Below are 13,159 nucleotides of genomic sequence, written 5' to 3'. Positions count from 1 at the left end.
AATAATGATACGTAAATTTCATATTTGAATGTACACAAAGTAATTAAAAAAAAACTTCATTAAAAAAAAACTTAAAACACATAAAACAGGGTAGTATTGAATAAATATTAGAATGAAAAAATCACTAATATTTATTTGAACTCCCTCCTGGGAATATGCAAGGGTTTTTTTCTCAGCAGATGTTTATTAAAAAAAATGGCGAAATAATGTCAAATTTACAAGGTAAATCTCTGAAAGCTCCCGGCACATTTCCAGTAAAGAAACTCTTAGTTTTCATTCGGATCCATCCATGCAAATAAAAAAACAAACTTTTTATGTATTTAAAACATCTTATATCGGTATTTAATAAATCGAGAAAATGGTAATTTCATATCAGTGTGTATTAAACAGTAACAAAGAAGTAAATTAAACACAATTACTGATCATAATGAGTACCTAATGATCATATTTTTACAATAATGTAAGCATGTTCTCTTAATTATTATTGTAAGTATTGACATTTGACATGGAAAAATCCTGTTTAGTTATATGAAACACCATTAATAATGCATTTTTATTAATATTTTTTAAAATACGTTATAAAAGCTAGCGCGATGTATTTTTTAGCCTTGAACATATTTTCTAAATGGATTTCCTTCTGCCCATTTTCTTATCAACCATGTTATCGATGAATTATATTTGATAAATTTTCAATGGCGATTTTTTTTCATGAGATCCTTGATACGAGTAATACATAAAATTCAAAATAAAATATGAGTAAAGGAATATGATTTGGCAAGTTAATATTTGTAAATAATTATAAATGATTCAAACAAGTTGCATGTATGTTATAATTTTTAACTACAATAGTGAGATTGCTGAAAACCTGTAATGACGTCTGGAGGTGGAAATAATAATTTTACGCAATAGAGTTAAAAAAGTTGTGATCTACGCATGTGGTATATTTGTTGGCATTGAATTATTTTCGACAATTTTTTCAATTGCAAGACGGTCTAGTTTCTCGAGTCTTGCTTTTAAAAATTAATCTAATAGCAGTGTTTAATGATTATTTTGTACTAAAGTTGGAAAAATAATAAATTCAATTCTAAAAGTGTATTTATCATAACATTCTGAAGATGGTCCCTGTAGTTTGGGCAAAATGACGCGTCGACGAGAAGTACGATGGCATAATAAACCAGAAATACGCCAGTAGCAACCAGACAAACGTAAATAAATATCAGAGAAATTTGAATTATAAACTGTTAACTTATGACGTTAAAATATTTATGGGCAATCAATCCTTTCAAAAATATTAAATATTTGATTATTTTTTTATATCAAAGAAAAAAGTCTTTATGCAATTTACGATTCAATTGAAAAAAAATCGCATAATATCTATTAATATAATAAAGTAATTTATGTATGTGTGATATTACTAAATTCAATTCAAATATATGGAGTAAGATTGACAATAACGTGGGAAAGATCTCAAATTAAACATTGATTGCTGGTCGACCTTGAGATCAACTATTTGTGGACAATCAAGTCATCTATTTATTCACTAACAAAATAAAGAACTCATAATAAAATCAAAACTGTAATTTTTATCAAAAGATCATGTCCTACAATAAGTAAAAAATCGACTTTTTTTCTCAATAAATTTATATTTTCACAAATATATAACATATTCACGTAATTCCTTTTAAAAATAAATTTTTGAGTAGAAGGTAAAAATAATTTAAAGAAGATAATATGACCCTAATAACTAAACCAAATTAAATTTTTGTATTTTAAAACCTTAACAATTCTTAATATTAATCATTACAATTAATATGGTAAATGTATAAATTATTAACAACATACCTGCTTTATAAACATATGCTATATACATATTTGGTACCGACGGATATAAATTAAAAAAAAACATTTTCATGATGTTAACACGTCAATTTAATATCCAAAAATATTTCCCTTAGCTTAAAATCCCAATGTTTTGTTAAGATATTTACAATATGAATAAATAGCTTGCAATATGCGAAAATATGTGCATGTTTTGTTTAAATAACAACTATCGGATACCCGTGAAAAATAGCGAGAGAACTTACTGTCACTAAATTTAAAAATAATATTCATTACATACGTAATTCGTGTTTTAAAAATACTTTATTACTTTATTTACTTTATAAACGTTATGAACACAATCCTTGTATTATGTTAGCAGTATACCCACAATTTAATATTTTAAATTGTGGGTATGAACCGCTTAATCCATGACGTATAATGTTAATTTTACTTTCGTTTTATGTTCATATTATCTCATACCAAGCTAATACAGTATATATACTAACAAACCTGATTTTTAGGGTCTACTAAGTTGTACATTTTATTAAAAAAAAAATAGAAAATAAAATTCGTGACAATTGTTTTGCCTTGTTAGGACATTATCGATTTACAGTAGTTTGATAATTTTATTTTTATGTTTAAAAAAAAAAATAAACAACTTAGTAGGCTCAAAAAAAGTTTGATTTTAATATAAATTCAACGCCAAATCAATAGATTCCACAAATTAAACCCCAAATCAATAAATATATTTGGTACTAAAACTTGAAAAAGTTATATTCATCTTTTTATCGCTACACTGCACATAGGATCAACGCTTTCTGTGGTACTAACTTCTTCATCGAGGTTTGTCCTCAGAAATAGCATATTTTGGCTATTTCTGAGGACAAACTTCGATGATGAAGTCTTTTTAGAGATATCTTCTTCTTTAGTCTTTCCTGTAATCTGGTGCCTAGAGTCATCTAATACAACACCACCCGTGGTTATATTTGAGGAGGTATTCTATGGAAATGTCCAGTTCGGAGTAATCTGCTTGTTGTACATTTTTGGTTCACCATATAAGACATCCAGCCCTTGGTTCCACCTTTTACGTATGTTTTCGTACTCTAGTCCGAAGAATTTTTTATGTACTTCCCTTTCCCACACGCAGAGAATGCTCTATTTCGCATAGCTAGGGCTTACGATTGGCCACCATCGTTACAAAGCACAATCGTTTTTAGCGAGGATAAAGCGCAAGGATTTTTATTAGTTTTCGGCTCAGATTTATTTGTAAATAACTTATTAGGGCCCAGAGGCATTTACATATTTCTGTATCATTATTTTTCAAACATACTCTGTGTTATTTTTTAAAAATCTTTCTTCACAGTGTTTGTGGTATTAATATTTACTACCTCGAAACGATGTTTACTTACTTGCTTTTTATTTTAAGAGTAAGGTTCTCTGAATATAACCGTGCAATCTGATTAATTAATATTTATACTAAGACCTATTTTTGTAGCTTTCTTTACCAATGGATTGAAGACTTTTTGACATCTTCGCTACATCTGTTGAATATGCCAAGGTTATCCTCATATGCCGACCATTATTTGATTTCGTTCAGGATGGTTTTTGTGCTATTTACGGGCACAGTTCTTTTAATAGTTCTTAATATAAGGTTTAATTGAATTGTTGATAATAACGATATTATGATTAAAATATTTCTATGACGATCATTCTTCATTATTACAATTTTTCTTCTGCAATAAATATAATCATCCATAAAATGAGTAGTTACTTGCAATCCAATAATTATTTCTAATAGATTTCTTTCAACTTAGGTGTCACGATTCGAGTAGGGAAAATCGGTATGTAATTATATGGATAAATAATAAATATTGTTGTTTTATTCATTCCTAACATAATTGAGAATAAGCCGGTATTTTATTTGTTTATAAGCATAGCAGATCGACTAGGATTAATATTGTAAGTTCTTCCATTAATTTTAATTACATGTAAGTGTCTTTAGGACGTACCGCGTTTTTTTAAATTATGTCTATTTATTAACCCTATAACGTGTGTGCTTAAAGTTTCTGCAGATTTATCAGATCTTAAAGATATTATTTATTTAAGAAGTCTTTTTTTTTAAATATGGTTACAAAAGTTTATTTTTTAAATTTTAATTCATTTTCTAAACATTTCTACTTTTACAATCTTTAAACTTATAACGTAGTTCTTTCCAATAAAGAGACTAAGCTCTTGTCCTTGGAGAAGGACTTACACTTATTATTTATTGTTTGTTGGTAAAATAATTTATTTTTATTTTAATTATTTTTTGTGTTTTTTTTCTTTTTCAGATTATCATGTATATAATTCATTAAATTTATTTTTAAGCATTTTATTGTCTTCATTTTTTAAAAATATCTGTAGGAAGGTTATTGAAGTACTTGGTTATAAATATTTTAAGTTCTGTTGGAATTGTTCGGTATTGCATTTTGGTATTGTGAAGTCATGTTGGTGAAAGTGTATTTGAAATATACATTCTCGTATCTTCTATCGTAACGACTTTACGTTACAACTCGAAAAATGCGACACGTGTTTTGAACTCGTCAACATGAAACATTGATAATGATGTACGGTGTTTGATAATGAGGTTGAATGTATGTAACAGAAAAACATGTAATAATATAATTAATACTGGTAATTACCGAGTAAAAGATGAATATAAAATATTTACTATGAGAGTGCAAACCAATGGGTTGTGTATATTTTTTCTAGGCATCTGAATTTGATTTCTCCGATGAAGAGACTGAAGTGGAGTACTTTCTTCTGTCAGGGAAGCTACCCCCCTGCCAGGCAGAGAGAGGTGTGCACGCAGAAACAAGCGACAACAATAGTTCCTTCTCTTTCTCTGCAAATGGAAATGTCAAAGTAAGTAATAAGCCACTTACCATAACAAGTTCGGAATACTAGGCGAGTCACCAAACTTGCGCAATGCCATCAAATGAATATTGTCTTCTTAACCTAGTGTCTTTGTTCTTATGCTATTTAATGCTGCTTATGTAATATAACTTGTTTCCCCGATGTTTTGACGCTAATAACGTCTTCAGACGCGTGAAGGTACGTTGAGAAATTTAGTTACATGATATTGGTACATGCGTAGTGATACATTGGAACTTCGAATTTCTCGATGTAACGATTTTTTTTAACCCCTTGAACAAGGTATACTAGTAAATGAAAAACTACATACATAACAAATAGAGCATGTGAGTAAACCTCGATTATTGTAAGCAAGTTTAAATTAATGTAAATATTTTTATGCATATATAATTTCAGTATGTAAGTAATGTATACAGTAATAATATGATAAATAAAGCTGTGTTAAATATGTACACACTAGTAGAAATACATATTTTAATTATGATTTATATTTACTGTATTATTTATCATACTACACATATCAATCGTTTTAACGAGGTTGAATTCCATAGAATTCGCCATACAGAGATCAACAAATAAGACAGTGAACCTCAATATAACGGATTTTTAACCATCCAAACCTCAATAAATAATTTTTTTTCAAAACAATTTCGCTATATCGAGGTTTTCCACTGTATTTGGTAGAGTGGTGGTTTGTTATACATATAATATACCACCTTCAATCTTCGTTTAACGTTTTTATTAAAGAATTGGAAGAGCTCCCATGGCTGACACACTTAATTGGGACAACTACTCGAACACATATATCTTTTGATCGAGACTATAAGCGGTCAGTTTGCTTTGAAGGTTAATAGAAATAAAGAGAGCGAGATCACAGCCCTCTTATGTTGGGCTATGGGTCCTTGGGGAAGATGACGCTGTAATTACGTAATAAAGAAAACTTTATTTCGAATTATTTTGGCATTTTGAAACCGGTTGTTAACAACCTTAAGGCCCGACATATGATAAATCGCAACTTAATTTTCTTTAAACCCAGGTAACATTTGACTTAATTGTATTTCTTGCTTAAAAAATCTTTTTTTTTATAGAAATAATAAAATTTCTTCTAAAAAAATATGTATATGGTTTTGAAAATGAAAGAGTTATTAAAAGAAAAGGAGTTTAACAAATTCAATACATTATCTAAAAAAAGTCAAATTCCAATATAACACTTATATTTAAAAAATAATAAACAGAACACGTCCGACCTCTAGCGCGGCCGTTCTCGTTCTGTATTTCAGCGTTTGAGATCTCAGTCTTAATCCGTATTAACAGGAAAATTAATCAGTATTAACATTAGAAAGAAAATAATATTTTTTGCTTTATACCATATACTCGTATAAGGAAAGTTATGTACACAAAGCGATAACTTCCCATGCAATCTCAGCCGTGGTTCATCTAAAATATACTAGTCATCGGTATTAAGTTTACTCACAGCGAACCCACGGCAAAGACTGTACAGTGAAAAAATATTTTAGATTGAAAATTTCAATTAATTTTTTGGTTGAAAATTCATTTGTTATAAGTTCTATAAAAAAGTCACGGATGTACACTGTGCTAAAAATAGTGACTATTTATATTCAATAATGATGACATAGACTCTTACAATACATATACCAAATGGTTATATCGATGCTTGGGACTGAATGCAAAATGTACTCAAATTATAATTAACTCCTTTGTTACATGTATCTTTAAGTTGAAATCATTTAATAATCATTACAAAAAATCTGTAAATATGATTAGTTTGTAGTATTATTTCATGCTAATTCAATCCAGAACAAACAAAAAACTATTGTCTATTTGATATTCGGTAACATGCACAGGTCCCAGGTTGGATTTCCATGAGTTTCAAATACACAAGTACATCAGTGGATTTATCATTATAATATGTATATGAATACGTTAAAATGACGACATGCGCCATTCTGCGACGTGCATAAGAAAACGCACAGTTTTAAATGTGCATAAATTAAAGTATTATTTTATTGCTTCAACTGTAAACTTTGCTTTAACATAAAACATATGTGTAAATTGTGAATTCGAGACTTATGAAACATATGCATAATGTATCTACTAACTAGTTTTTTATTAACAAATTATTTCTAAATTGGAATAATTCCAAATAATAACAAAAATCTTTAAACCCGTTCTTTTAAATCATTTAGGTTCATCATATAAAAATATCCAATAAGTGTTTGTGGATAATTAATAACTGTTTAGTTATGTTATTAACTATGGTAAAAATAATTAACTTATTAAAATAGTGATTTTTTTAGAAAAAAATCACACAATGATAATTTTTGTTGTTATTAACTGATATAATCAAAATCCGTAGGTGTATAACTAAATATAAATGCTTTTAAATTGTATTACAGTATACTGAAGTATTTGTTGATTAATATGGTCAAAAAGGAGAAGCTTGTAATTAGTAAAAAAGATAAAACGTATTTACTATTTATTACTAAGCATGTACTACAAATAATAAATACACATAATTTACCTATAAACGTTAACGTGCATTTGCCAATGGATCAAAGTTGAGACCAATAATTGTCTACAATCTAACATTACTCAACGTCGAGTTATGAAATACAAGCAGGTAATATGATAAAATCATATTGATTTATAAAATGTGTATGCTAAATTCCACCTACACAGTTTATTAACACATTAATCTGCACAAAAGAATATAGAGAGAGTCGACAGGCAGAAATCCCAAGGTATATTATTTAATATTTATTTTTAAAAATATCTCTGCTTGGCAGAATATTGCTAAAAATCAACTTTCTAAATAATGCAGCAAAACATCGGGTTATGAACTTTATTCGTTTCGAAAAACTGTTTATGACCCGAATTGTCTTAACCAGATATGTATTTTCTATAAGAATTATTGTAAAATAAAATAATCCATTCCGGATCCCCAGAAAACGACCCTTTTATAACAGTACTTAATGATGAAAATCCTACGCACAAAAAAATGTACATATATTTAATTAAGACATACAAATATTTTCTTTCGACAAAAAATGTACTATTTTTATGAAAATAGATTTTTTCCATTAAACCATAGAAAATATATAGAGTTCGTATATTTTTGTGACACAAAAAACCCATCCAATGAGGATGGTTGTATTCTTAATTTTTTCAATACGATATTATCATCAATTATTATTAATGTAATGCGACGAACAAGTTTTCAGACTGATATTTTTCCACTAAACTTTGCGCCTTGTTTCATTTTGGTGATCAAGGAAATAAAAATACTTTCTTTCTTTATATCTCATACTTTATTGTTATCAACTACCAGATGGTTGAATACAACGAAAATATAGCGCATTAACTACGCCGAGTAAATATTTTAACCCTACATGTATTTTTAAAAAAATTACTACAAATATTATATTATGACTAAAAATATTTTTTAAATTTGTTTTAATTTGCAAAACAGGTTTTAAAGGGCCAAAGTAGTTATAAAAGTCTGAATGTAAGGAGTTATCTACACTGCATAGTTAATGCGTTAATCTTTAGATTGTGATTTCACCCATGAATTGTTTATTTTCTACGACAGTATCTTTTGCCACTCGTTATGAAGCCGTTCGCGATTATTTCCCCGAAATCTCGAGAATTTAGCTATTCATTTTTTTGTACGTAACCCGAAATTGTGTTCGAAATTCGTTAGAATTTATATTCCTTACTAGCGGTGTTCGTAACTCGAGGTTTTCACTGTATATTTTTTGAAAATCTTGTGTTATTATTGGGGGTTCCAGTATATTAGTAAACAGTCTGGTTTTATTAAGCTTGGAAACATATAAACAGATAAAATTTTTCTATTTAAAGATTCCATCCGATGTATACAAATAATATCAAGATGTAAATATTTATAAAGGGTTCCTTAATGTTCGTCAAGAATGCCAAATCGATAAATGTTATTTTTACTTTAGACGTCACAAATAGAAATAGCTTTTTATCTATGGAACGTGGCTTTTATAAAAATGGATATCCATCTTTTTAAAAAATGGATCTTACCTTAAATGATAATTTAAAAAGAGTTTTTCTTTTCCGAAAGACATTTATCAATTAATGAATATGAAAGAAAGGATACTTACGAACAGATAAATGAAAATGTGTACTTTAAAAGAGCATTTAACAAAATGTTCTTTAGCGCAATGTTTATTTAGATTACACATTTCATTGAGTGAGAGTGGATACCGACAAACTCTAAACGTGAGCCGATTAAAAATGAATAGCAAAAATAATTTCATTTTCATTTCAAATAAAATTTGAGATCAATATCAAAACGTGAGTATAGAAATCCACGACAGAATTGAATAATATTTATGTAATATTAACATTTCGGTACACATTTATTTCTTATAGGTTGGAATTTATATAAAAACGCTTTGAGAACGAGTAAGATCTATTGAAAAATCTCGCCTCGTTAGAAAACAGACACATATCGCTCACTCCTTTCAAGAACGTCATAAATCAAAAATCGACAATTTTCAGTTGTGCATGTTTTCAGAATGCTCAGAAAATGTACTATATCCCAACAAAAGAGGCAGATTTTTAACTTAATATTTACCCGCTAGAGGACAGAAAGTGTTGTTTTTGCATTTTAAAGAAAAGATATCGTTTAATTATTTTTTTAAATATACTAAATATTTTTCAAATGGAGAAAAAACCTTCAGGTTTTACCTTAAAAGATCTGCTGCGCGGTAAAAAGTTCAATAAGTGGCTTGATACTTATTTTTAATACATTGTATTATATTCTTAAACTTTAAAAACGTTCTCCTGAAAAATCAAGTATTTTGATTTATGACGTTCTTGAAAGGAGTGAGCGATATGACATACATATATTTCGCGCAGTAAAAGCTTTGACTAAAAAAAAAAAAATTTTCTTCGAACACATTTTGTTGAAAAACAAAGATAATGTAGGTGTTTGGTATATGAATTAATGAATGTAAGGCACGATAGTTGCAATGTTAATTGCTAATTAGGGTAATTATTAGTATACCTGTATGTACTCGTACTATAATATGCATTGTACTAATGGATAAAACAAGTTCTATACTACACAGTAAATATAATAATATAATACATTGGAGATAATAATTTTATAAAACATAAATATTTACGCACATATATTTATATATATGTATATATATATATATATATATATATATATATATATATATATATATATATATATATATATATATATATATATATATATATATATATATATATATATATGTATATATGCTGAATAATTGTCGTCCATGTTGGTGTTACATAAATAAGCATCAATGAAAGCAAATAATGAAAAAAACTTTATCCTTAAAGTAATCAGTTACGATGATTGTTCTGACACGACACCCGATTCGATCAATGATAAGTTTTCTTAATCGACATTGTCAGAGGAAATTGCGATTTTTTTGTTCGATAGTACCGCCGTTAAACTGAATGAACCATTAGAGAAATCGGCCGGAGATTCGTTGTGATTCAATACAGTTAAATGTTACAAAGTGTGTGCGCATTATACATTCATACGTGTGTTGTACATGTATGTGGGCATAATTACGCAATAATTGCATTTCGACGACGTTGAACACGCTGTACAGTTCAAGTATATGTTTATAATCTGACCGGTTTTCACTTTTAAGATAAGTGGCATGAATAATGATGAAGGCACTCAAAAAACGTGTAAGGACATTGTTGCTACTTTATTTAATTTGGAAATTTTACAGAACAGTTACATAAATGCATTTGCATTAATAAGTACGGAAAAGGGGAAAAGGGAAAGATCAAAGCTCAAGTCCAAGACAAAATTTCAAAGCAATGTGAATAACTAACATTTTAATTAAAAAAAAGTGTTTAAAGTTTAGGCACTAATATTGATTTGTCATATTTCATTGTCATATTTTTTGACATCTCAAATCTCAATATAGATGAAGAAGAATATAGAAGTCTGGGCATTTGCGGGGCTTACGACCATCATAGGCTGGTTAAAGTGATCACTTTACACACGTGTAACATTCACAAATTCTACCCATGATTGACAACCACACTACTCAAATTCTTGGAAGTTCTATATATATGATCCGATTTCGAAACATTATTTTCGAATCACTAGAATTTAATTAGAGAAACAGAAACTCTTATGTGAGGTCCGAATCCTGGATTGTAATCACATACATCTATAAATTGGAGATAATCCAGATTTGTGAACAAGTATTTGTCCGCCTCCGTAGTGTAATGGTCAGCGTGTTTAGCTACCGTGCTGGAGGTCCCGGGTTCGATTCCCAGGGAGGGGGTGAAAATAAATATTAATGAATTTACACTGTAATATTTATTTAATATTACACTGGACTGGTTCCTGAAGCGCAAGAGTGATCACCTTGCCTTCATATAAGTAATGATTAAGATAACACTGTGTCAATTCAATGCAGTGCCATATGCATCATTGGGTGCGGATAAGGGTTATAAGTAAGTAAATTTGGACACACTCAAAATGTTGTTAATATTGACTTGCACGCCGTCAGGTGGTGTCGTCTGACGGAACGGCCGTGGTGGTGCCGGCGGGCGAGCACTGCGGCGAGCTGGGCTGGCGCGGCGGGCGGCTGGCGCCCGTGCTGCTGCGCTGCTACGGCGCCGCGGCGGCCGCGCACTACGCCGCGGCGGCGGGCCGCGCGCGCGCGTACGGCGCCTCGCTCGCGCTGGCCGGCGTGCTGCTCGCGCTCGCGGCGGGCGCCATCGCGTCGGACGGCGGCCTGCAGGAGCGCGGCGGCGCGCGCCCGCAGCTGGCCCACGTGGCCAGCCTGGCCGTGGCGCACCTCGTGGCCGCGGCCGCCAACTTCATGGACGGGAAGAGCTTCAAGCCAATCTGCGTATTTTCGGGTTTGTCGATTCGCTACTTACTACTAGTCTTTATGTTTTAAGTCATTATCTTTATTCATAAGTTTTGTAAATACTGTTGTTTTTCTTCTTTTTTACAATATTTGACATTTTTTTACAATACGGACTTTGTACTAGTTTATAATGGTATCCATTATTCCACTTATTATTAGTCTTTTTACCAAATTTCAACTAGTTTTATGTTTCGACGTTGTTCGAGTGTAATGAAATTTTCTTTAAAAAGGCTGAATAGAAATAGTTCTAATCATAAAATATAAATTTATACACATTATATCCATTACCAAGGCTTTCATAACATAAATACGGAAAATGTTCATGCACATTTTTCAATCCCAGAATTTTCATAAACACACTAACGAGGAAACGAGTGTCTTATTATATACCATACATGTAGGATCTCGCGTAGTTCTTATCAGAATTTGCGAATATCTCGGCTAAGTTTGCTAACCATTCTGTCATAAGATCCGTCGTGAGCAGACTGCGCAGACCCCGTGTACTATAAAATCTTTTGCTTCAGCTATTTGTAGATAACAAAAAAAAAATAGAAAATTCAACGCTGGATGTGAAAAATTACAGTTTTCAAGTTCTTAAATTATGGCATAGAAAAAATGCTAGGATACTCTAGCTGTCTCATTGTACCTTCGTTAATGATTACTAACTATCAAGCTTGTAACGTCAGATTGGAGAAAGTGGTTTTCCACAGTATACCATAAATGTTATTATTCATAAAAAAATCCGGTCAATATTTAAATTCGTTTAATAATTAATTATCAAAGGTATTTTATTTAACAAAATTTCACAATAAAATGCTAAGGAAAACTATTGTGAAAAATATTATTAATATGCAAATATAGTGGATATTTATTGCAATTGATATTTTTTGTAAAATCGTGCATTCCTATATATGACAATTATGGCATAACCAGCTGCAATACGGGTAAGATAGCTTAAGAATGTGCCTGTGGTTGTCGCAACGGTTTGCGCTTTTACTTTTGCGATCGTTGATGCATTTCGTTACTCTGCTTTTATTATAAACGTATGCTTTAAAAGATGTTTCAACGCTACTCGTAAAAAGAACTAAAATTGATTTTATTTTTGCCTTTTCAATAAATTAAATGGCTGGTTGATATTTAAACAAATCATTTGTTTTACTTTATAATATATATATATATATATATATATATATATATATATATATATATATATATATATATATATATATATATATATATATATATATATATATACACATACATATTATGTAAATGTTAAATAACATTAATTTAAAAAGAAGAATAATAGCACAAATAATTTAACATACTTTTGATGAATTTCGTCCAAAAAAACGTCATTATGTAAGCAAGTAAAATCAGTTGAATAATTATTTATAAATAGTGAAAAAATTAATTTCATTACTGTCCGAAAACAGCATCACATTGTGATGGGCGTGCGACAATGTAAACAAACA

General features: G+C 29.8%; 1 protein-coding gene across 1 annotated transcript in view; it reads left to right on the top strand.

Moving 5' to 3' along the window:
* Positions 1–13,159, top strand: part of LOC148303360 (G protein-coupled receptor Mth2-like) — a 30,220-nt gene that overhangs the window by 4,012 nt on the left and 13,049 nt on the right. Inside the window, exons 2-3 of the mRNA XM_088270003.1 lie at positions 4,573–4,725; positions 11,319–11,673. Coding sequence (XP_088126129.1) covers positions 4,573–4,725; positions 11,319–11,673 — 508 coding nt within the window. The remainder of the gene's footprint in view (positions 1–4,572; positions 4,726–11,318; positions 11,674–13,159) is intronic.

Source organism: Brachycentrus maculatus, unplaced genomic scaffold (genome assembly GCF_059751285.1).
Source record: "Brachycentrus maculatus isolate JH-2025_06_01 unplaced genomic scaffold, ASM5975128v1 h1tg000370l, whole genome shotgun sequence".
Taxonomy (NCBI): domain Eukaryota; kingdom Metazoa; phylum Arthropoda; class Insecta; order Trichoptera; family Brachycentridae; genus Brachycentrus; species Brachycentrus maculatus.
This window is presented reverse-complemented; position numbering and strand designations above follow the sequence as displayed.